This window comes from Perca fluviatilis, chromosome 14 (assembly GCF_010015445.1).
Source record: "Perca fluviatilis chromosome 14, GENO_Pfluv_1.0, whole genome shotgun sequence".
Lineage (NCBI taxonomy): Eukaryota > Metazoa > Chordata > Actinopteri > Perciformes > Percidae > Perca > Perca fluviatilis.
In genome coordinates, this window is record NC_053125.1 from 5,789,114 (window position 1) to 5,815,706 (window position 26,593).

General features: G+C 41.2%; 1 protein-coding gene across 1 annotated transcript in view; it reads right to left on the bottom strand.

Moving 5' to 3' along the window:
• ache (acetylcholinesterase) overlaps window positions 1-26,593 on the bottom strand; it is a 36,972-nt gene that overhangs the window by 4,306 nt on the left and 6,073 nt on the right. Inside the window, exons 2-7 of the mRNA XM_039823387.1 lie at window positions 7,467-7,989; window positions 5,307-5,530; window positions 4,327-4,587; window positions 3,332-3,554; window positions 1,803-2,036; window positions 423-615 (exon numbers count right to left, since the gene is read on the bottom strand). Coding sequence (XP_039679321.1) covers window positions 423-615; window positions 1,803-2,036; window positions 3,332-3,554; window positions 4,327-4,587; window positions 5,307-5,530; window positions 7,467-7,899 — 1,568 coding nt within the window. The 5' untranslated portion in view covers window positions 7,900-7,989. The remainder of the gene's footprint in view (window positions 1-422; window positions 616-1,802; window positions 2,037-3,331; window positions 3,555-4,326; window positions 4,588-5,306; window positions 5,531-7,466; window positions 7,990-26,593) is intronic.

A 26,593-nucleotide genomic window follows, 5' to 3' on the forward strand; every position in this document is an offset into this window, starting at 1 on the left:
TGGGCTCGGACATAAATATCTTAATGCCTTAATGCCTGTCGGGCTCTGGCAGGGTTCGGTTACTGCTCTAATTTGTTAATGCCTGTCGTACGCGGGCCGGGCTCGGACAGAAAAAAACGGTCCGATCCGCACTCTATTGTGAACCAAGATGGCCCACACACTTTTATTAACTCCTATATTGGCAATATGTTTTCCTCGGAAGTAGACGTACACAGTAAGTCAGTGATAAACAGTTGAGTTGCTTTTGGGGCCTTTTATACGTTTTTTTAGGGTACAATGGTTCTGGAGAAAGCTGCAAAGATGCAATACAGGAGGCCAATTATTTTGCCCGTTTCCAACAGGCTAACCCTTGAACAGGCACTGCACTAGTTATAGTCAAGTACACAGCAGATTCACTCTTTCCACTCTGTGAGATGCCTCACCCAGTTCGCGCAAAGTTGGCCCAGTATTTCATCATGCGTTGGCTCAGTTTCTCCTCCTCTACGGTGTAGTTGAGTCTCTTCACCAGTGGCAGGCCGAAGACAAACTCGATCTCGTAGCCGTGGATCACACCCATCCACTCCGGCCATGCCAGGTTGGATGCTCGGTGGTCAAACAGGTAGAGGTAGACCCCTCCTTGAGGAGCAGAAGGAGAAAGGTATGAGTGGTTATTTTGGGTCTACACCAATGGTCTGGTCTGGTCTGGTGGACATTAGCACCAAAGGCCCAGTTCAGACCAGAGATTCGTGACAAGAGGTGAAACTTGCAACTACTTGCAATGCGATGGTCTGCAACGTTTTGAAAGAAGCCAGTTTACAACATTGCGACAAGACGAGTAGGTCTATCATCTTTATAGGAACGACTCTTCCGTTCTAACTTCCGACTTTCAGGCTTTTTTGTAGCTGGATATATCATTTGTTGCGTCTAAATATGAATGTGGAGTAGTGAGATGCTTGCTACAGCTGCATTTCTAGTGATGAAACAATGTTTTATTTCTGATTCTCTGCTTTGTTCTTTCGCTGCTCGCTCTCTTTAGTCACTCTCTGGCTCGCTCCACCAACTATTACCGTGCTCGCTGGCGCTCGATTGGAGCTTCAGCCAGCCTCCGTCCAAAACTCTGCCATTTCGACCAGTTGACAGTTTGTAACTTAGAAATAAAACGGACTATGGATGATTTTATTTCTATAGTTATGAAACAAGAATCATGCCCTTTTGGTTATATGGGGGTGCTCAATGCTTGATTTGACATACCCTAACAGTATAACTACCTGCTTTCTCCCAATAAGTTAATATACAGCCTATTGTGATCAACATATTGCCGTACATTAAAATGTGTAAAGAAAGAAGCTTTTAATGAATCTTTCTAAAGTGCTTGAATAAATCCAACCGCCCCATGACAGACCACACACACACACACACACACACACACACACACACACACACACACACACACACACACACACACACACACACACACACACACACACACACACACACACACACACACACACACACACACACACACAACTAGCCAATCAGAGGCAGAGTAGGGTGGGTCTTCGCGGAATGCGGATGAGAAGAAAAGTCAATCAAACTACCGTAAATAACAGGCTTTGCTCCTGCCAATGGCTGTGAAAGATGCCATGTCCAAAAAACCTCTCTTGCACACTTATTGCTAGTGTGCCGTTGGTTGAGCTACCATGGGGCCTAAGGTTGCTGACCCCTGGGGTAGACAATGTGTTCACAAACATCTGCTGCTTATCCTGGCAGTTAAGAATGCCCAAACACATTAGCACAAACACACACACACTCACATATCTTACCTTGGGAGTTTCCTCCACTGTTCATCCCTCCTCCCATGTTAGTCTTGAGGGCAGTGTGCTGGGCATAGGTGCGAGCAAAGTACGCCAGTGGGCAGATGACGTTATGGTCGCCCACTATGTCGTCCATGGCCTCGCGGTTCTTCAGCCCGTTATTCTCATCCATCCAGTCAGTATACTGCAGCACCACTGCCTCCAGGCCAATATCGTTAGCATGCGGTACGCTCAGCTTGACACCTGGCAAAGTGAAGTTTAAAAGTTTTTAGGTGCATTTCTTATTATTTTAGATGTAAAACTGAGGCTGTGATGTGGTAAAGCATAATCATGCCTGTAATGTTTGTTTTTTAATTTGATTGTTGGGATTTCTATGATTCTCTCTAATAAATCCCATTAAAGAGTCCGAAATTTTTGTTTGCGTTTTTTCGTTTCCGTTATCCTAAAAATTCGTCACGCACAGACACCTTGCACACTGAGTCCGATGCGCATTAATTAAGCTGTTGCGATAACTTTCGCAAAACACAAAATGCGACGCTGCGGTCGCTCTGCCTCTTTCTCCTTCTCATTTCATCCCTCGCTTCTCTCCGTTGACGGTACCTCGCTAGGCTGTCCTCTCTGCCTGCGGTTTCTTGCGTTTGGCGCCTGAAGGAGTTGCGCAGCCTTCGCTCTGTGTCTTTATCACTACACTATTGCTCTCATTTTCGGTCTACGTTCACTCATCTTCCCCTCTTCCATTCTCCTCCTCCTCCTCCTCCTCATCCTCTTGGATATTACCATCCGACCTGTTGATAGTCGACTATCTGAGTTATGAAAGAATACATTGCACTCTGCAAGCGTCTTCCTGTGGTGCATTTCTGGATAGGCTCATACCTTCTCCTTGTCATCAAAATGTTTGTTAGGAATGCAGGGAAAAAAACGCAGAAAATGTAACCCGTTCCGAATTTCTTTATGACGGACATACTTTCGGAGGCAGTGTGTAAACGTGACATTTCGGACTGACAAGCTGGCTACACTATGCTTCCACTATAACCAATGAAACTGGCTACACCTGGCACAAGAGCAGCGGGTAGTAGTGCGTATGCTCCACTCTACAAGCGTAGAAATAGGACAGACTTCTATTTATATTTTTAATGGCCGCACAGCCCTTTTACACAGACATGGATCATAAAGTGTCTATATTCCTTTTAAATGAAACTACCGATAGACAGGAAATGCCTTAATGACTGTCACTGAGTGTATAGGCAGTTTGGGTTTGAGAGTTTCTGTTTTCGGTTCTTGTTTCCCTCCCCTGCGTCATTTGATAACAGCTGACAGTAGAATGACATTTCACACCGCTGTGCAAAAGCTTTCCACCTCGCCTGTGACTCACACAATCCTACGCCGTGTGTGCGCTGCAGGTGCAGCCAGTTAAACGATACATCCGCTCCGCGAACGGTCTCAAAGTAGCCAAAGCGTCATTGTGTAGTGACCTTAACAGAATTGTCAAATTCTGAAATCATATCAACAAATTCTTTCCAGCTGTGAGTGAGCTTCACCTTCCAGGAAGTCCTCTCTGGAGATCAGGCTGTCGTTGTCCTTGCTGAAGCCCGGAGCTCCGTACAGCAGGAAGTAGGAGCCCTCGTCCTGGTTGACCCCGAGCAGGATCTGAGTGTCTTTAAAGTTGCCAGAGCTGAGCATGGCCTCGGGAGTGTCTGGCAGAACCTCGCCATCCACAACAGGGACGAATGAAAACCGGAAGAGGGCTGACCACGGCAGGACCTGCTCAGAACAGGATGACAAACGGACCACTGAGTTGATCTGAGTGACTATGAAATGACATGCAACAGACTCCTGCATCCAGGCCAGCCCTACAGTTCACTTACGTCTCACCCTGTGCGGTGTAGTCTGGTGGACGTGCTGCAACACGCTGCAGCGTTGCCAACTCTAATTCCAATGAAAGTAGCTAGCACTAGCTCCAAAAGTCGCTAAAAGTAGCTAGATGACTTCATACGTTCATTTGCATATTGTTGACGTCAGTCACAGAACAGAAGAGAGAGGTGACTGTTTTGGCGGCCACAAGAGAGAAAAACCTCGCATGCTCGTCGGACAATACTAGCGTCTTTTCTACAGAAAGTTGCCAGATTTGCAGACAAAATGCCAAACTTGAAGGCTTTTTCTTATTGTCAACAATTGTCATGAAACGACCCAAACCAATAATGGGTTGGTCCATCTCTCAATACTTTCTGACTTTCCTACTCTGTCTGTGGCTCTCAGCTCCAAGATCACCGCTTCCTACTGAAGATGTAAAAACAAACCACAAATATATAGTTTCATTTTTAGAGAGGCTCAGTCTTTCCTTAAACAGCTGGGCATTGCAGTTTTTAACAAACGTTATTCAAACAGTTTGTTAGGGACTATTTCCAACGGCGGACTAATCCACATTTAGTGCTCTAGTTTATTTTGACTCAGTGTGTGGTGATGCCTGTGCATCAAGGCCTAAAAGAGGATGAAGTGAACTTCACTGACTGTTTCCTGACTGAATCTGCATTACCTGCCACTCCTGGTCGATGAGCTCCTGTGGAGTTTTACCGCGCAGACAGTCCACCAGCTCGGTGTCGTTGCCTCCGTTGCAGCCAACCAGTTTGCCCAGCAAGGTGGCCCGTCTGCGGGCCTCTGCGGGGCTGACCGAGGCCCAGGGACAGTTGGGGACCCCGCTCTGGAGAATGGCCCTGGTGAAGGTTGGCCGGCTGCCCGGAGAAAAGAGGTGGAATCCAACTGAAGCAGCACCGGCACTCTCACCAAAGATAGTCACCTGTTTGGTAAAAGACAGCAAGGGTCAAAATGAGCTCTTTGTGTAGGAAGAATACCGGTGTTTCTCAAACTTTTTACACCACGTACCACTTCAGAAAATATTAGGCTCTCTAAATACCACCATTATGTCCCACGTTAAAATAGAGTAGCATAGGCCTACCCTATTCAGCTATGGACAGTTCATGCAGGAGGAAGGTTTCTTCCTAAAAACATTTATTGTTGACAGCCACAGCCACGCTGTACTTCCTCCGTCCTCCTATCTAAATTTGAGGTAACACGGGTCATATCTCCTTACTGTTTAGCACCGTTTTATGCTAACAGGTGCTGTGGAGACCTCACCGCCGCTGCTTTAGTAGCGACTAGCACTTGTGCTCGTCCACTATAGTTTCAACAGGGCTGCTCAAAATATTTTCCTCCTCATCTACACTTCCTAATAGTTCCCGTTTGGAGCTACGATTGCAGTGTTTTGAACCGTTAATTTTACCTATATTGCCATCACAGCTCATTACTATGTTCATGAACGTGACTATGTAACGTTAGCAAACTTATACCAAGGCAAAGAAATGCTTAATTAATTTAATTTTCTTAAAAAAAAAATATATCAGAGATTCCATCCCGTGCCACTAGAGGGAGCTTGCGTACCACCAGTACAAGTAGCAGTACTTCTACCACAGTTTGAGAACCAGTGGGATAGACAAATCAAAGCAGAGAGAAACTAACCTGTTTGGGGTTTCCACCAAAGAAATGGATGTTATCTTGTACCCACTGCAGTGCCATCCTCTGGTCCAGCAGACCCACGTTGCCGGGAGCCTCAGAGCTGCCGTGCAGAGCGAGGAAGCCAAAGGCACCGATCCGGTAGTTCATGGAAACCACAATGACCGTCTCACTGTGAGCTAGGTAACGGCCATCGTACACGTCCAGAGAAGAGGACCCACTGTAGAACCCTGGGAATGTTAAATATCACAGTGTGGTGTCAACTAGGGCTGTGCGACATGGAGAAAATCAAATATCACGATATTTTTGACCAAATACCTCAATATCGATACCGCAACGATACTGTAGTGTTGACTATTGGTGCTTTCACAAAATATTTACACAATGAGATTTTTAAAAATAATCATCAGTATCAGTATATGTGGATATAATGACTAAGTGGGTAAAGGCAAATAATAGAACCGTTACAACAGTCTGGTAAGTTCAGAAAATGACATAAAAGCCAGGAAAAGACAACGCTTATGCCATATTACGATATTTCAATACCGTAAGACAATACCTAGTCTCATATCACGATATCGATATAAAATCGATTTTTTGCTCAGCTCTAGTGTCAACCCATTGTAGCACAATCTCCCACAAACAGAAGCTTTGCTTGTGGTTATAAATCCAAGACACAAGGATATGGATATGTTTCAAGGATATGGATAGAGATGTTTAATGTCTAGAGGTGTCCAATATCTTCAAATTTATAAGGAAACGAAAGACACCGTCATAGTCTGGATTGCATTGTCTTATTTTTCTGTATTTTTACTTTATAACCTGAAAATTGATCAAATCTCTCCAGTAGTTGCATAAATCATTGGCCATGATGTGTGGATGTTATCTAAACTCTACAGAAATGTTGTCCAGGAGTGCCAAGCCCCTGTGATTGGTGGAGAGGCAGGTGTAAAGCACGTATATCAACCAGTCAGTACCCGGCTTCAGTTGCCTCTTCAGACTTAATTCAGATCTTTGAATCAAGATCTTGCCACATTGGGCAAGTAAATACTGTATAACATCCCACTTGCCCTATCGTATCATAAATTACATTATCGTTCTCTTGTCCCTCTCCCCTTGCCCATGTTGGATAATGCTTGTTTGATGATTTGATTTAAACAAGCCGTTGGCCAATCAAGAATGGAGTTGGCACTAGTGACGCATGACTGGCGGCTGTCTTGATAGAAGAAGAAGACGAAGACGAAGAAGAAGAAGAGGATGGCTGCGTACGAGCTAAAGCGAAAGAGCTTTTTTATAAGCGTCCTGGAAGAAGGAGGCTCGCCATTATATTATTTTTTTCTGTATAGGGGGGGTAGTAAAAATTGACTTCGGGCAAGTAGAATTCCAGCCCCAACTCAGTCCCTCCTAATTTTCATTAGGGCTGAACGATTAATTGCATTTGCAATAATATCGCGATATGTTAAAATGCGGTTACCTAATCACAATCGCAATCCACATGTTTACATATGTTTATTACAGTAAATAATAATTAAATTAATTAATAATTAAATAATCTAAATACTACTAAGTGTGGTAAAGGCACATATTTGTTTTTATATTTCTGCAATCAGCACTTTAGTTTGTGCGATTTGTTTCTGACTTTCATATGAATGTTTACACCAGGCTTGGTCAGTGCTCAATATACTACTGGGATTGAAGTAGTTAAATAAAAGATGTCATTCATGCAAATTCATGCATCACCTAATTTCATCATCACATACAGGCCTGGCCTCCAGGAAAGAACAGTTTGTTTAATCTATCTAATCTTGTGTTGTTCATACTATACAATTATGTATTGCTTGTCTTTGTTGAATAATACAGAAGACAAAGAGCTTAAAAAATAATAAATTTTTTAAAATTAAATTGCAATCGCAATATTGGTAAACAAAGAAAAGAAATCGCAGTTAGATTATTTTCCAAAATCGTTAAACCCTAATTTTCATTGATCCATCATCGGCACCAGAAAAGCAACTACAAGGTTGGGTATACAGTAATCTTTTATGCTCCCTGCTGGAGTGTAAGCTGCACAACCTGGTGCACTGCTGACCCAATGTTTTCACTGGAAGAATAAGTCATGTCTAACAGATTTATATTTTGTCTCATTGTGAATAAGTCGTGACCAAGTACCTCCGCCGTAGATCCACACCATGACGGTGAGATTGTGTGGCCTGGGTGAGGATGGCACCCAGACATTGAGGTACAGGCAGTCCTCGCTCATATCTCTGTTGGGGTTCCACATCTCGCTGCCCTGGAAACCTGGGTACGACGTGTCCACAAACTGGTAGCAGGCGTTGGGGTAGGCGTTGGCGTCGTACACCCCGGTCCACGGACGCTTGGGCTCAGCGCGACGGAAACGCTGCTTCCCTACCGGCGGCTCGGCGAAGGGGATGCCCAGGAAAGAGGTGACGTAGCTTCGGTCCATCACAGGCATGCGGATGCCGCGGACTCGACCGGTGCGCGTCTGAACGGTGAGGTCTGCCTCGCTCTGGGAGGAGCAGGCGGGGATGAGGAAGGACAGGACGAGGATTGGGGAAAGGAGGAGAAGGAGCGAGGTCTGCATGACGGAGGCAAAGGCGGTCTGTGCGGCAGGAGCTGTGGTCGTGATTCCCTCTCCGATCAGGGAGGGCAGGGTCTCTGCTTCCCCTCAGCTCTACAGACAGACAGACAGAGAGAGAGAGACTAATGTGATTACACTAAAGGAGAGTGATGGAGAACAGAGGGAGGGAGAAATCAGATAAGAAAACAGATGATAGGACAGAGGAAGGAGGAAGTGTCATCAAGGTAGATTCAGAGATTTGTTCAGACAGGCAAACAACTCAAAACCAAATGCTTATTTTGTGTAATATTGGTCATACATCTCTTAAAAACCACATGGAATCACATATTCTCTATTCAGATTCAAACCAGATCTTGAAACATTGTCTCGGTGTCATTCAAAAAGGTTCACCACCCAAAATGTGATAGCAGAGGTGGCGAGCTCTTGCCTGGCCTGATTGTGCCCGATTGGGCTGTTTGTCTTAACTTGTTGGTAGAGGTTTTTTGTTTTTATTAACATTTGATTTTAGGAGAGGCGGGGCATCTCCACTATAAACTACTGGAGGAAACCCTGGTAGGTGTTCACATATCTGGATACAAAGGGTTGTCCTTGAAGTTCCATTCTTAGGTAGCCTAGAAATCTAGACGCACCCTAGCGGCAGCAAACGTAATTTACAGCCAGGGTCGTCTAGCAACTCTCCATTGGCTTGTGAGCTGGAAAAACCAAACTCTAGTCAGGCCAATCACATCGTGTATAGAGTCGGTGGGCGGGCTTAACATAATGACGGCAGAGTTGCGACAGTTCCGCATGAATTCCCTGCTACTTGAAAACAAAGAAGATGGCTGCCGCTGGCGAACAGCGGCCTTTCGAATCTGCTTTGGCCGCGACTCTGGAAGACTTGGAGTTAAGTTTTTCTTTGAGAAAAGAACAAAGAACGGGACTGAAATCATTCTTCAAAAAGGAAGCTGTGTTCGGAGTTTTGCCGACCAGATACGGCAAAAGTTTAATCTATCAACTCTGGTTGCTCTGGTTGGTTGTAGCCTATTGCATGCAGAGGGAATTTGAAAGACAACCGATTATCCCGCCCCTCGGATTGAGCCCTGCCAATGGTGAGTTCCCAGACCCAACATCTGGATGTGGGTCTGGCTTGTCAGGCTAATTCTTAGGTCAAGTGATGAATACTCCACTAATCACCAGGGCAGACGGAATCTGCAGATGCAGAATTCAACAGAATTTTCTGCAGATTTTCAGCAGATTACAGAACAACATTAACAAATACTATACTCAAAATACTCATAATGTTAACACATGTTGACCCTAAAGTCCGCTAAATTCTGCATGATTTTCATTATGGATCACAGCTGAAAACTGTAAAAATCGGTAGATTCCGTTTTGGTCTATTCTGGGCCAATCACTAATCAAGAAAAATATATTTTTCCAGTGGCAGCAAATCTCTTGTGGGTGTGCCACACTAATAATTTCTATGTAAAAGATATAGATAGAAATGAAGCTCAGACTTATTTTACAGAGATGGATCAAATATGAAAAAAAAAACAAAAAAAAGGTGTGATCCTCATGTCTGACTAATCAATATACAATATGGAAAATAGATGCAAATCATGTATAAAATAATGAAACAGAAATTATGTTTATCTAATGGATTATAACTGTGATGCGTTACAGACAATTCTCAACAACATCAATTAATTTTGATGCTTTTTAAAATGTAACGATTTGCTTGGAATCATTCATTTGGACAACAGAACATGTGTTGTAAAATGATATCACAACATGGTCATATTGTTTTTAAAATGAATATCTAATGGATGGATTGAAAAGCATTCTTCCTGTTTTTGGATGATTTAGGCAGCTAGTTAAACATGTGTGAGGCGGGGCTTCTTCAGGACGTCTACACACCCTAATGCAGGTTATCGGTGAATGTAGCTGTGTAGACGGGCAACGGCTTCCCAGAAAAGACTTATTAAATATTCAACACAACACCAAGACAACAGCAGCCTGACGGTGTCTGGCTGCTCCACAGCACAGATAACATGACAGTGCTACAGCAGAATCAAGCTGCTTCTGCTTATGTTCAGAAGGAACGGCTGTTGGGTAAACAACTCTGTAGGATCCAGTGTTCCATCACATCCCATAATATGACATGGATCACATTGTGGTCATTTTTTTAATTAATACAGTAAATATATTACATATTGCACCTTTAAGGAACACCATAGAAAAAAATTATGCTGTGGTTTGGTATCAAAAACTTTCTAAACGGAGATTTTTGCAAGATCGGATAGCGAGCACTTCTGTTCTGGAAACCACTTCCCATTTTGTCAATATACCTAGAAAAGCCATAAATTCTCTGAATGGACAGTGGGGTCAAGTTTAAAAAAAATGGTTGGGACAAACATCATCACAAAGAAATACAATTGGGCTCACTGAATCCAAAAGTCTTGACTTTCCAGTCACACCCAATTTATGCAATTCCAAGACTGTTTAGGGACCCCGGCATGCAGAAATAGTCAAATACAGCCTTTTTACAATTGGCAGAAATAACACATTTATACAGCATGACAAAAACTGCATGGGTTTAGCATTAAGTGGGCATGTCTGTAAAGGGGAGGCTTGTGGGTACTCATAGACTGCATTGTCTTTCAGATATGTTGAGGTAAGAGGTCAGGGGACCCCTTTTAAAATGGCCATGCCAGTTTTTTCCCTTGCCAAAATTTTGCTTAAGTTTGGAGCGTTATTTAGCCCCCTTCCCAACAAGCTAGCATGACATGTCCAATGGATGCCTTAGGTTCTCTAGTTTATCTTCACACTAGCTTTAAAACGGAGCCAACTACAGCCCCGAAATTGCCGGCGGTCCCGTGGGTCTCTTAATGTTGTACCTGAATGCAGTTTGCTCAGTGGAATAGAGTACCTTGGAGTAATCGAGAACACCAATGTTGAGACTCCGATAAATTCTCTATGCTGCTCTGCTCACACTGCACTGCTCACATACCCCAACTGATTGGATTATTTGATATCGTGATGCAATTTTCATCTACTTTACACATAGTGTGTATTTCAAAACATTTCCAACATATCTGGTATCTGATTCACACCTTCCGCTGTTCTGATTCCATCCACAGATTCAAAAAGAGAGTCGCTCTCAGACACATACACTAATTCATCTACAATGAAGTGTTTATGGACATTTTGGATTGAATAACTTTCCCAGGCAAAGGTTAAGTATTTGTAATTTGTATTTGCCGGAGGGATGTTATCTAGAAAATGTATGTCACTTTAAAATCACTCAATGAGAATCTTGCTGGAGTTACTACTTTGTGTCCACTTTTGGAGGGACACCCGTGTGCAATAATGAAACCCTACTGCAATTGCTGAAATCTCTGTTACCAAGTTTCCACTGTGAAGGAGGGAACGTATTTTCTTTCAGTGTGCAGACGTGTTAAAAGCCCCGCAGTACTCAACAACAAAGGCTGAGACAGGTGCGTGGTCATGAGGGAACTATAAAAAGGCATCAGAGTAAAACCCTGGTAAATGCCACACCGTTTGATGGATTAATGCGGCACTTACCAGATATGTATATCCACATACTATGGAACTTTATAACTCTAAGAGACCGTATGGAAATGTATAGTTTGAGGGTGCTGGGGGAAGGGACATCATTTTTGTTACCAACTTTTTGAAGTCTATTTTTATCATATTTAGTCAGAGGAAAAACTGAGTCGCATTCGGTGAGAGTCAACAAGTGTGTCTTAACCTTTAACCACCCGAATTTTAACAACTGAATTTTTCCATTGCCGGGTGAAACGGTCAATCTACCTGTCACGTTGGCAGGTAGCCAGTGAGATAGCAGATTTACGACAGCAGTAAATCATGAATAACTTGACAGCACTTAAATAAGTATTCTTAAGTCCAACAACGATTCTTGTGCATTTCCTGTATTTCCCCTTTATTAGACAAAACAAATTGTCTGGTAAAAAGCCTGTGTGGCTTTTAAAGCCAGTGGATTTTAAAATCCACCTGCCCTGCTAATAAGGGAATAAGGATATTCCCTTATATAAGGATATATTGTTTACAATGACAGTTGATACATGATAGCAGAGTTTCTACAGGTTTCACCAAGTCAAATTTAAGACCTTTATAAGACCATTATGAATGAAATTTAAGACCTATATTACATCATCAAAAAAAAAAAGAGTCAGATGTCAGAGTCCAGAAACATTGTCTGAAACAATTCCCCAATTTCCTCATTGGCATTATAGGACTGGTCTAGATTGGCTGCAATATAGGTTGCATGTTGGTCTCATTTGTAGTCATAATACAGTGAATTATATTTGGACTAGCGACAAAATAAAAACCATCCTAAAGCGGAGGGAGCATTTCAATGAGCATTAGATTAGAGGTAGCGTTACATTGGCGTAGGAAAATTAAGAACTGTTTGAAATTATTGAAGACCTGGAAGACAATTTATAAATAATTTTGAAATGTTAGACTTTTTAAGACCGTGTGGAAACCCTGGATAGATAGAAGGGCAAATCAATGTAGATGTCAGTGGGTTGTTGAGCCCAGGAGTAAACTGCAGCGCTCTGCTGTCCTTGCACCTAATAAAAAGTAATTAAAGAAACATCCGTGTGGGCTCCAGTTTCCTACTGGGCCCAGCTATGGACTGACATGCTGTTGGATATTATGCTTTCAACTACTAATCCTAACTGTGGCTTCCATACACAACTACGAACTCATTAGTTACTCAAGAGGATTTATCTGCAGTGACATTTCTACAAATACCCACATTGTTACCAAGTCTGAACCATATGGAAAACTTCATATTGGAATCAGATTAGACTTCAAAGACATGACTTAAAGTGCTAAGGTTATGCTCATTTTCAGGTTCATAATTGTGTTTAGGAGGTTGTACCTGAATAGGTTTACATGGTTTAATTTTCAAAAAACACCATATTTTTGTTGTACTACACAATGCTGAAGCTCCTCTTTTCACCCTGTGTGTTGAGCTCTCCGTTTTAGCTACAGAGTGAGGCATCACACTTTTATTCCATCTTTGTTGGGAGTCGCACATGAGCAGTACCTAGGTAAGGACTACTAGCCAGTCAGAAGCAGAGTATGAGGGCGTGTCACGCTAGCAGCTAGGTGAGCATTATAACGTGTGTTACAAAGTGACGCTCTGAAGTAAAGGCTGGACTACAATAGAGCTGTTTGGAGCAGTTTGTGAACAGTGTTTTCTGTTTGACATGGTGAGTCCCTTTGGGGTGGACTTTGGGCTTTTTCACTTTGTAACCGATTACATACAGTACACAAAAATATATATAACACAATAAAGGAAAGGGGAAAAGCCAAAAAGCATAATATGAGCACTTTAAATTGGGACTAATGTATATCCCCGCTTTACGAAAACAGTTGGGGCATACTGCAGCGGGTATTGTTGGTTTGGAATGTCTGCAATGTGTAGGCTCTTACCTTCATCAGTTCACCTATGGGGTCAATGTCAATAATCGCTATGGAAATAACTGTCTGCAGTTTGTTTGCTGTATCATCCCTAATGGAAAAATTGAATCTCAGCACAAACAATATCAGTACTAGTCTTCAGTAAACTCTAAGACTAGTACTTGGACTAGTAAGCTTAGTAAAGACTTGTTACTGGACTTAATATATTGAGAGCTGCAAAGATGAATCAATTAGTTGTAAGGCTGGGTTAAAATAATCAATTCTCCAATTAAAATCGATCTTTGTAGGGCTGCTCCCTCTTAGTCGACTAATCGGTCGTTTTGGTCTTAGTCAACTTAGATTTCTGTAGTCGATTGGTCATGTTTTATGCTTTTTTCATGCTGAATGACGTATTTCCAAGAAACGTACGAGCACATCTCTGGTAAACACAAGAATTAAAGTGGTGCTTTTGCATGACTCTTTGCGGAGAAACTCAGATTTACAGATCTGTCGATTAAAATCAACTAATCGATTAGTCGATACAATTGAATGAGTGTTAGTCGACTAAGAATTTCTTCAATCGAGCACAGCCCTAGATTTTTGTTTGAGTGATCGGATATTATCTGTCATGTCAGTCCTGTTAAATAAAAATAACTTTAAACAATTCCTAATGCAAACATTAACCCGGTGCATTATGAATGTCCGAGGGTTGCTTCTTGTTTGTACAATTTACAGCATAAGTTCTCTGAGAATCTCCTTTACACCAAAGCAAAATTGGTAACTTAACTGAAATTTCCCTAATATATTTGATATCAAATCGGAAATGTATTTGAATCGGGGCTTTTTGAATCGCAATGGAATCAATTTAGGAAATCATTGGCGATACCCAGCCCTAAATAGTTGTCAACTATTAAATTGGTTTCAATAAACTGAATATCTTTGAGTTGTGGACAAAACAAGACATTTGAGGACGTCATCTTGGGTTTTTGGGAAACACTGATCCACATTTTTCACCGTTTTCAACTAATCGGTTTAATTGAGAAAATAACCGACAAACATCGAAATAATTGACAATGAAAATAATCGTTAGTTGCAGCCCTACATATATCAGCTGGATGTTTGCTGTGGATGTAGGGTAATGTTAATATTGTGAGACATTTGTTTAGGTAAGACAATATAATGAGGCTGGATTTTCTCTGTCTAACTCAGCAAAGACAAAGAGAATCAGTCTCCTCTTTAAATGTAATCACACTGTCCATGTCGGAAGTCCATTGATAATATTATCACCCTGTGTTTAAATGTGCGTGTGTGTGTGTGGGACAGCGATAGGTGACATCACCAAAAATAGATTCTACATACTAATATAGCTGAGAGGGAGTGTGTTCAGAAATAGTATCAATACATCTCTCTCTCTCTCACACACACACACACACACACACACACACACACACACACACACACACACACACACACACACACACACACACACACACACACACACACACACACACACACACACACACACACACACACACACACACACACACACACACACACACCTGCCCCCTATCCCTTACAGCCCCTCCAAGCTAATCCTGTCACTATGACAACCATACATTGCAAAACATAAACAAGAGCCTCCCAACCTGACAGGTGGGAGACAACTGTCTCCAGCCATTGTTGCGCATTCATAAGCAAACACAAAATGAGGTCTGGCACTGTGTTTTTGAGTTCACTGCAGCGAGGTGGCAAGGAACAGTTAACTTCATTTCATTTTGTGTGCGACGTCTTATGTCCCTTCCCGAGACTATTCTGCAGAGCCACCGTCGCGGCATCCGGAGCTTTGCACCTCAAAAAACAAAACGCCACGTACAATGTTAGATGAAGTTAACTGTTGACACAATACAGTAACGTGAGCTATCTAAATTAGCTGGATACATTAAACCTCATTTGCTCTTCCCAGTGTATCACTGTGTGTACTTCGTCCATAGCAAGCCCACCAATCGGTCCCAAAACATCCAATTAGAGAGGAAATGCCCTAAACATATTCTTTGCATATCTTTACAATCATTCCCCGAAAGAGCCAAGCAGGCCTGCCTTGTTGCACAATCCAAATTGTCTTCAAAACTTTTTCAGCGTGTAGCTCGCTAACTCGAAGGTTGTTGCAGTTTCCCCGAGGCGAATGGAGTTTGAGAACGGCAACACACACAGGCGTCGCTGAATGTGAGGCCATTAATATGAGAGGCCGTATAGGAGGTAATTCATACTTCTGTCTTACACACGCTATCATAATCTTGCATATACACCACTATACTCATACACACACACTATTATAATCATTTTACATGTATTTATGAGAGGGTATAGTTGTGTATGTGAGAGAGTATAGTAGTGTGTGTGTGAGAGTATAGTAGTGTATGTGAGAGAGTATAGTAGTGTGTGTGTGAGAGTATAGTAGTGTATGTGAGAGAGTATAGTAGTGTATGTGAGAGAGTATAGTAGTGTATGTGAGAGAGTATAGTAGTGTATGTGAGAGAGTATAGTAGTATATGTGAGAGAGTATAGTAGTGTATGTGAGAAAGTTTAGTAGTGTGTGTGAGAGAGTATAGTTGAAAAGGAAGTTGGTTTGATCAATCAGGAAGACAGTTTAAATTCTCACTTCCTCATTGGCTAAAGGGGCCATTTTAAATTATCATTATCTGGTGGGCTTGCTGCTTTGAAAGTACAGCTAGAACCAACTCAGAGGAACAAGGAACATTTAAATCAAGCAGCAGAAACTTTTAGGGAAAAAACAACCTTTTGGACAAAAACATTTATTCTTATTTTATTTAGTTTCTTTTCAAGGTCAGTTATTGTTTGTGGAAGTATATGGTTATGAGGGAAAACATTGCTATTTTTTCATTGATACACTGTGGTGTGTTCAGAGAATTGTGAGGTAAACTGACAATTTGGGCCATGAAAGTGTCATTTTGGAAAGATAAATTTCTGAGCTCAATGGTTATACTCTGACAATCTCTTTCTTGCTCTTGATTAACCAGCAGTTTGAAGAGGATGCCAATCAGGGAAGCTTTGGTGTAGAGCTGAAGATCTTTGTCCCAACCGCAGCGGGACCTTAATTTCTATCTTTTTCCGGCTCGGCCGGGTTGCTTAACAGTGCAGAGGCAATGCAGAACATTTTAGTTAGGGTGACAAGCTATGAATGAGACCCCCCAAAATTCCTTTTGAGACTTCAATGTTGTTGTTCCAGAAAATGACTTTATTTTCAATTAACAGTTATGTTTAGATGTAGACCCACTAGCCAATGACATTCAATTTTTTTGAGTAGTGACTAGTAGAACTTCATTAGTGTCAAGACAATTAATAAAGGTTATAAAGGCCATTGACAAGTTTCCTTTTCAGTCAAATGATTATTCCATTTTCAATTGTTTAAACAAGACATTAATAATGTATTAGGAAATGGTGAGTTATTGACAACGATGCTCTTCAATTTAGTCAAGTTCAACAGGCAACAGATTTTAATAATGTATATTAAGGAGTTCTTGGAAGTCATTCCTGACCAAATCCCTGAGTGTTTTTAATGCAAAATCCATAGTTTCCTTAAAATCCTCGAATTTTTTCAGGACTGGCAACCGCAGCCAGGTTAATGCATGTGTTTGCGGTGGGTAAATGACGGCCTTGTCTGAGGGCAGCTCATGGAGAAAACCACTGAAGGTAGTGGAGAGAAGACCAGGGGTGGAATATCGTTTGCTCCCGTCGCAAAGGGCCAGGATACCCCAAGTTGCAAGGGTCCCTCTTGCTCTGAAAAGAAATACACCAAAGAACACCAAAAATAAATTAAACCTAGCATGTAGAAAACTTTTTAAAAGGAGGGAAAGACAAAGAAGACAGAAGGGCATATGAAAAGATTTTTATTCCATAACTAGCAATAATACTTACCCTCAACATCCACAGTAGTCCTCCAAAAGCACACATTCCTCTGCTTCTTTTGTTCCCCCACTGTGAAGTTCTAGTACATCCGGTGAGTGGGGATGGCTCTACAAAACGGTCTAAAGCATCTGGGTGCATTCTTATTGCATAAGAACCCAAGGTCTTTCCCTCCTGACCTGTAAAAATGTATCATGAAAGATACAAATATAATTTTTCAAATTGGATAAATTATCACACAGCACATGAAAGGGATGACTTATAAGACAGTAGTTTGATTATGCAAAAGGCCTTGTCTTTGACCACTATCTAAAAGTTGATGTTCTTTACGTTTTAAGATTTTAAGATTTTATATGATACATGCAAGCCTTTATTCGGATGTTTGGTTGTACACTGGCTTTTAAAAATATGTTAAATCTTTCATTATTCTTAAACCTTGTAAGGTGTTCAGGTCTGTGGGACCCGTTGTCCCACAAATGATGCTATTTATTATGTTTTGTAACTCAAACTCATTGGCCTTGGCTCATTTTCTTTGAAGAACATAAAAATAACTTATTTTCAATTAGTGTACCCGGTACACCCCTCACACATAACTAATACAATGAGGTGTTCGGGTCTACTGGACCCAAGTGTAATAATTGTAGGTGCTGTGAAACTTTGTACCTGCTATTCTCACACAAAGTTACAAAATTGTTACATTTCAAGTACTTTCACCTGTTCTGATAATGACTGATGATAATGAATGAATCTTGTTTCCATTTTTTTTTTCCTTTTTATAATTGAATTTCCTTGTTTACTCACAAAATCATGATCATATGATCTCACAGGAGTAAATGGCAAATATGAACCATAAATGATGTATATATCATTGGTAATGAGCTTGTAAACCTTTTTACATAATTTTTTATGGCTGTATTGTTTAAAAGCCTAATAATGTGGTGGGTCCACCAGACCCGGAACATTGGCTGTGGAACAAAAAAATAAACACCTTAGAAGGGTTAATTTTGTTTGCAAAAATTGAGTGACACAAACCTTTGAAGTGCTCCACTAACTCGATGAACCAGCTGACATGATGATATCCTCCACCAAGAGATCTTTGTCTTCTATCGTTCAAAGGCTTAGACACCCAGCATTGGCCAGATAATCTGTAATAAATCATTGTATAGTATGAACAACACAAGATTAGATATATTAAACAAACTGTTCTTTACTGGAGGCCAGGCCTGTATGTGATGATGAAATTAGGTGATGCATGAATTTATATGAATGACATCTTTTATTTAACTCCTTTAATCACAGTAGTATATTTAGCACTGACCAAGCTGGTTTAAACATTCATATGAACGTCAGAAACAAATCACACAGATTGCAGAAATATAAAACAAATATGTGGCTTCACCACACCTTAATCAGGGCTCTAAGTTTTGAAGACAGGCAAGAGTGACATTCTAAAATCTTAATAAGCACTTGAGAGCCCTGCTTAGTAGTATTTAGATTATTATTCACTGTAATAAACATATGTAAACATGTATATTGCACTCGTTACTACTAATAATAATAATACATTTTATTTATATAGCTTTTCATGGTACTCAAAGACACACACAGGCTAAATATCGTCACCCAGTCAGATGATTGCAACTCAGCTAGCTAGCTAAGCCAGCCGATGGAGACCGAGCATTCTTATTTAACCTATCTTTGTGTAAATACGCCTACTCTCTCTTTACCAAAGATAGGTGAAATCCAATAAATGCAGAACTACATTGCAATAAGCTGCGCACTGAATAGCAAATTACAATGTGTTTGAAATTTAATAACAGGAGCGCAATGGGTATTACAATTACCAGTATGCTTCCATAACTGCTGCTGCTAGCTTAGCTTTTCTCTAGTCAAAGTAAATTACATTGTACAGTATAAACTGTGGTATCAATACATCTTATGTAAGCAGATTTATCAATTTACTCTCCTGTTTGACGTCCAACCAAACGCTGTCTCGTTGGTACGGGGTCCCCCGTGTTTCTTGAGCTAGCTAGAGTAGCAGTGCTAGTGGGCCAGGCTACTGGATTTGCAGTTACCCCTGAATAATCTCTGCATCCCAATCAGAATTGTTGGACTTAATTTAATTGTCGGACATCGTTGACAATAGCTCACCATTTCCTAAATTATTATTTAGAAGACCACAGCTTCAGTTAGCCTCTCTCTCCCATTACAGCTCCACTTCAGCCAAACTATTATAATGACAGTGCCGAATTTGACCATCAAATACCGCCTTCTTTGTCAACAACAATCAGGAGCTGAGTAATCAAACTCCCTTCCGTTTCAATCAAACTCTCTCACACACACTACTATACTCTCTCACATACACTACTATACTCTCTCTCACATATACTACTATATTCTCTCACATATACTACTATACTCTCTCACATACACTACTATACTCTCTCACATACACTACTATACTCTCTCACATATACTACTATACCTCTCACACACACTACTATACTCTCACATACACATACTATACTCTCTCACATATACTACTATACTCTCTCACATACACTACTATACTCTCACATACACTACTATATTCTCTCACATACAACTACTATACTCTCTCACATATACTACTATACTCTCTCACATATACTACTATACTCTCTCACATACACTACTATAGCTACTCTCTCACATACACTACTATACTCTCTCACATATACTACTATACTCTCTCACATACACTACTATAGCTACTCTCTCACATACACTACTATACCCTCTCATACATACATGTAAAAGGATTATAATAGTGTGTGTGTATGAGTATAGTGGTGTATATGCAAGATTATGATAGTGTGTGTAAGACAGAAGTATGAATTACCTCCTATACGGCCTCTCATACATTAACCTGGACATGTATTGTCGTTGATCCAGATTAGTCAGACAGTGACCTTCATCAAAACCTGTTAGCTTAACTGCCAGTTTATGTTTCATAATGTATTTTAGTGGCGTAAGAGGCTGAAAATAGTGCCCCCCCCCTTTCTATCTATTCAATTGTTTTGAATCGATATCGATTCTGAATCGACTCCTCACCAAGAATCGTGATGAAATGTCGTTTCTTTTCCTTTGAGGCTGTGGATTTATACACAACTGTAAAAGTCTTGTGTGTATCTTTTTTTCAGATCATGCTTCTGGTGTGTGGAGGATGTCTGGTTTCTTGTAAGTCTATGTGGGCTGGCCACTTGTACTGTAGTACTGTGTGCGCGACACAGTAAACAACTACTATACTATACCTGAAAACAATACCACATTTGTCTCAGACACAGGTTGGCCCCTACAGCTGCATATCCACACTGTGATAGAAATAGTGGTAGAGGAGACATGTCTGCTGTAGCACTGGACAATCTTAAAGGTCTGAGAATGTGGACTCACACATTCTGGATGGTGGACTTAGCTGTGGGCAACATGAAGGGCTGTCATCGTTTGCATTTCAGTATGGGGGGGGGGGGGAAGCAGCAGGGTTACAGGCCTGATTGGGAGTACAACTGTAACATTTGAAATTTGTAGTTTTCCGATGTTCCTGTTAGGGGTGTACGATGCATCGACTCATTTTTTTTGCAATATCACGTTGTGCAATATCAATATCGAAAATGTCCTGAATAGTATGCGATATTCCGTTTTTTTTGTTGTTGCGATGCGCCGGTGGCATATTTCATTGGCCAGTTGCCCTGTCCCTCCCCTTCTTAGTGAAGAGGGAGATAGAGACATCGAAAGAAGAAAGTGTGTGAAGCGAGAAAAGGACAGAAAGAGACAGAAAAGTAAGAAGATAAGTGTGGCTCGGGGAGACGAGGAAATTATGGAGATGGAAGAGGAAACGTTAGTAGCCAAAAAGAATACCTCCTCGCCAGCATGGAAGAACTTTGGCTTTAAGCCAACAGATGTTGCTCAAGCTAATACAGCGCGTAAGATAGAACCAACCTCTTCTCTCGCTTCCAAAATAGGGCTGGGCGATATGGAGAAAATCAGATATCACGATATTTTTGACCAAATACCTCCAGATCAATACTGCAATGATATTTCAGTGTTGACTATTGGTGCTTTCACAAAATATTTACACAATGAGATTTTTTATAAATAATCACCAGTAATGTGGATATAATGAATAAGTGGGTAAAGGCAAATAATAGAACAGTTAACAACAGTCTGGTAAGTTCAGAAAAGTACATCACTTTACTGTAATGGAGCCTTTAAAACCAGGAAAAGACAACACTTATGCCATATCACGATATCCAAAATCTAAGACGATATCTAGTCTCATATCAACGATAGATATATCGATATATTGCCCAGCTCTACTCAAAAACCAACACACTGTACGATGAGTGTATAAAGTAGTAATATCCAGGAAAAAAACTATTTATTTATTTATTCAGGTTCTACTGTAAGTTCAAATAAACCCATTTGTTGTACGAAAACCTGTTGTGTTTTCCCATAACTTGTTTTTACATATGTTTAAGAATATCAAAATGGATATTGATATCGCAATATTCATGCTCAATATCGCAATATAACATTTTGTCAATATCGTGCAACCCTAGTTCCTGTTCACATGTTCATCTAGAGTACCCGCCTTCAAGGAAGTTAACACTTGTCAATAGAGAGTGGCCAGACTCTCTGGACAAATGAAATGGACCAGAGTCTGGTAGGACCAGGCTATGGGAAAATAGGGTCCAGGTTGAAAATTACCCTTCAGGAAGAGATTGAAATAATGTTACTGACTCAGCCAACCTGATTTCCACTGCCCCCTCTAGTGTAATTTGCCTTGCCTTGAAAAATTGCTGTGGATGTTTACATGCCATCCAGCCCTCTGCCATGGGCGCATACCCAGCCATGTTCCACCCTACTGTTTTATATTCTAATAATTCCTACAATTGACAACATGAAGATAAGTCCTACCACAAATTCCACTTTTAATTCTCTTTAAAAGCCAACGGGTGACATCACAGACACTGGGTCCATGTTGGTGAAAATCAAGGGAGGACCTCATGTAAGAGAGAGGGAAAGGGGGAGGAAAAGAGGGAGGGGGGTGTTTGCATCGCAATTATTTATAGCAGTGACAGCTGCGTGGCGGGAACAACAGTGAAAGGGGGAAAAGAGAGGAGGGAGAGTGAGGCTGCTGGGAAGTAGAGTAGAGAGAATAACAATGCTGGGGGGGAAAGAAGAGAGGGAAGGATGGAACCTCCTCTTCTCTGCTTCTCTTCGGAGTTGTCCGATTCATCCACCAACCCTAGTAGGGCTGGCTCAGGTTGGCCTTGGACCAGCCCTTAGATATGATGCTATAGCTCTAGACTGCCGGGATACACTGAGCTCTTCTCTCCTCTCTCTTTCCATCTGCATGCATTCATGTCCCAGAAATGCTTGTCACTAACTTATCTCCGGGGAGCTTATTCTGCAGAGTCCTTATGTTTTCTCGCTTCGCAGATTTCCTTGGATTGGGGTGGCTCATAAATCATGGTTGCAGCTGTCGCTATGCCCTGCAACACCATACTACGCCCGACAACGCTCTGCTATGCCCCGCAACGCCCTACTAGGCCCTGCTATGATCGACAATGTCCTGCTATGTCCCACAACCCCCTACTACGCCCTGCTATGCCCCACAATGTCCTGCTATGCCCCACAATGCCCTACTACGCCTTGATCTGCTACTACTATTATTTCTAGTCATAGTTCCACTAGCTTTATTGTTACTATAATTGCCACTCTTCATTATTCCATTGCTCGTGGGAAATTGGTGGGTCTTTGTAAATTATAGTGTGGTCTAGACCTACTTTAGCTGTAAAGTGTCCTGAGATAACTCCTGTTATGATTTGACTATAAATAAATTGACTTTAATTGAATTGGTGATGAGCCACTGGTTCTGGGAGCAGGGAAAGGCTTGCTCGTACTATGCATGTACAGTACAGCATGCTATAGCACCTAAGTTTGACAGATGCTCAGTCCTTTACCATCCGTTTCCATGAAAGCTGCAGTGTGGTTTGTTTGGAGTGAGAAAATAATTTATGGCAAACAGTGAGAGGTTTTAAGGTGGGAGGATACAGATGTTGACATCGAACAGCGAGCAGTTCCTCAAGCTTAGAATAAACTTAAATTAAAATGATAAAAAAATATTAGCAATAGTCTACTGGCACTGCATCACAATTCCTGCAAATGGCACAATCCACAGGATATCACACAGTCTGACATAACCCCGTCTCCTAAAAAATGACTTTCCCAGACAACTGAACTGCATTCTAATTTGTGTTTTGAGGGAAACGTATTTTCAAGCGGCCAGAGCATGCTGTGAAACAGTCGCTGTTTTTTTAAGATTATTTTTTGGGCATTTTATGCTGCTGAAGATGTGAAAGGGGAGAGAGAGGTGGAATGACATGCAGCAAAGGGCTGCAGTGCGGAATTGAACCCGCTGCGTTAGTACATGGGGGGCATGATCAACCAGGTGAGCTATGCAGGCGCCAAACAATTAATATTGTGAATTGAAAAAAAAAAAAAAAAAAGTACTTAGGTTAGGTTTAGAAAAAGGTTTGGGTTGAAATCCAAAAAAGTAAGTTTGTTGCGTAAATTAGGCCAAGTTACGTACGTAAGTCAACATAATAGACAATCAGTTTTGTCTGTAGTGAGTATGCCATGGACACCACTTTCTATTGTGAAATTTTCTGGATACATTGACACACTCATTCGGACACTCAAATAAAATGGCAGACATTAAACATAGTGCACTATATACTGTAGAAATCTATCTCGGACACAGCTGAAGAAAGCGATTATGGGTGTTGAACTATTCCCTTTAAACGCACCAATGTACGAGCAGCCGTGACTTGTGACTACTTCTGAAGGTGATCCCCAAGAAAAGAAGGGGTTCCAGTGGGTGAGGAAATAAAGAGAGGAGGGCAGAGGGAGACACGGAGTGGAGGGGACTGGGTGGGAGGAAATGTGTCACTTCTCAAATTAGACTGAAGGAATTTGTGTATGAAGTTCACAGGAGGATTTGGTTTCACTGGGGGCGGGTGCAAGTAATGGGTCTCTCAGGATAAAACACTGGACAGAAAAGTCAGTGGAGGGCTGCACAACTACGGTCGAAAAGATAATCACAACACTGAGATCGCGATTATTATATAGACATTTGAATAAACAGAGCACTGCTTTCGATTCCCTGCTGCTATATTCTTGGTAGTCTCGCATTGCCAGACCTACTGTATCTCCACAGCGCTGTGGAGTAAGGTCTGGCTACGCCACACATGCATTCTGGGATAGGAGGGGAAAAAAACGCTATGGGTTGTTTGCAACTTTTGGATTTTCGAGGTCTAAAATTTAAAATTGCTTTTTTATCCAACACTTTTGTCGGTTTTTTTTGTCACTTTTGTTGTTGTTTTTTTCCAAGTTTTCAATGAAAGTAGTTTACTGATCATTTATTTTACTTGTTAAGAGCGTTGCATGGAACCATCCACGTTACAATCTGGTTGAAAGAAACAAATTTCTAACATAGAAACTTTTTGAAATTGGGTCAAATTTGACCCGAGGACAACAGGAGGGTTAAACCAATCACAATGGTCTTGGGAAGCACTAATCTCCGGACGCAGCGACGGTGGCTCTGCTAAATAGTCTCTGGAAGGGACTTGTTTTGGTGGAACATTTGTACAATGCAAAAGAAAACTTAACTGTTGACACAAGAGCAGTAACATGAGCTATTTAAATGAGCTGGATACATGGTTAAACCTCATTTACTCTTATACCAGTGTATCGCCGCGTGTACTTCATCCACAGCAATCCCACCAATTGGTCCCAAAACGTAAAATGCCATTAACATATTCTTTGTCTATCTTTACAATCATTCCCTGAAAGAACCAAGCAGGCCTGCCTTGTTGCACCATCCAAATTGTCTTCAAAACTTGCAGGTTTTCAGCGTGTAGCTCACTAGCTCGAAGGTTGTTGTTTCCCGTAGCGAATGGAGTTTGAGAACGGCAACACACAGACATCTGGCGGAGGGACATCCTGCTAATGTACAAATCTTTGCATGAGAAAAAAAAAAAAAACCTGGATATTTGACTATTCGGACATAAAAAATTACCAGAAGTCTGCTAGGATATAATGACAAAGTGGGCAAATAATAGAACAGCTAGAACAGTCTGGTAAGTTCAGTAAATGACATCACTTTACTGTAATGCAGCCTTTAAAACACGTGTCAAACTCAAGGCCCGCGGGCCAAATGCGGCCCCTCGCAAATTTTGATCCGGCCCGCTTATCAATTTAGTTTCACAATACATTTTGGCCCCGCCTAGCTGTGCACTACACCAAAAAGCCAGGAAACTGTTTTCAAACTCCAATTGCTTGACTCTCAGAGCAGAATTTGTTCAAATTTACCGACTTTGAGACTAAAAAATTCCACCATAAGCAGAGTGTTTTCATATTCAGGCAATGAAACCGGTTGTTGTAATAAAAAAAAATTAAATAAAATGTAATCAATGTTTTGCTTGATATGAGAAACTCAATGATGATGAAACTGAAATAAAGTGACAAAAACGTCTGAGAAAGCCACAAAAAAGTCACGCATTTTAAACATCAATATCACAGTCGATCACGTTTATTTAATTGTGGGAAGCCAAAATAATATACGGCTATATATTTATTAGAGATGCACCGATAGACCGGCCGGTGACTGGAATTGGCTGGTTTTCACGTGCTCTGCCATGACCGGCGACCGGCAGGTCAGTCTGACATATGCCGATTTCATGCCGGTCAACGCTACAATTAACTGACAACAGAAGTTACACAAGTTAGAGTTCTCAAGGACAAATTTAAAACATAAAAAAGGAAATCATTTCCAACATTCTGTTATGGAACAAATTGAACATTGATTTGAATAAAAAAGGCACAACTAAAAAAAAGAGAATGACATTTACATTTTAAAGTGCAGTTTTCTACTGATATTTTCTTTCAACTAACACAAAAAAATCTGAGTGTCTTTTGTGATGTGTATATTGCGCCAGTTGATATTGCGATAAGACGATAAGAAAACAATATCTTGTGCAGCCTTGATTTAAAGGCCGTCCGGCCCCAGATGATTGCAGAATGGTAAAATGGAGAATCAGCCCATACAGCTATAGTATAAACTGAGTTTTTTTTTTTTTTTTTCCTGCCCACTCCAACATGAAACTGTTCACTGCTTTCTGTCCTGACACTTAACCCACCCACAGGCTCTGCAGGTTAAATCAAACACGGCCCCTAAAGTGCTATCACAAAGTTTTCACATGGTATCAGCTTAGGTCTGCAGCAACACTGTTGTTAT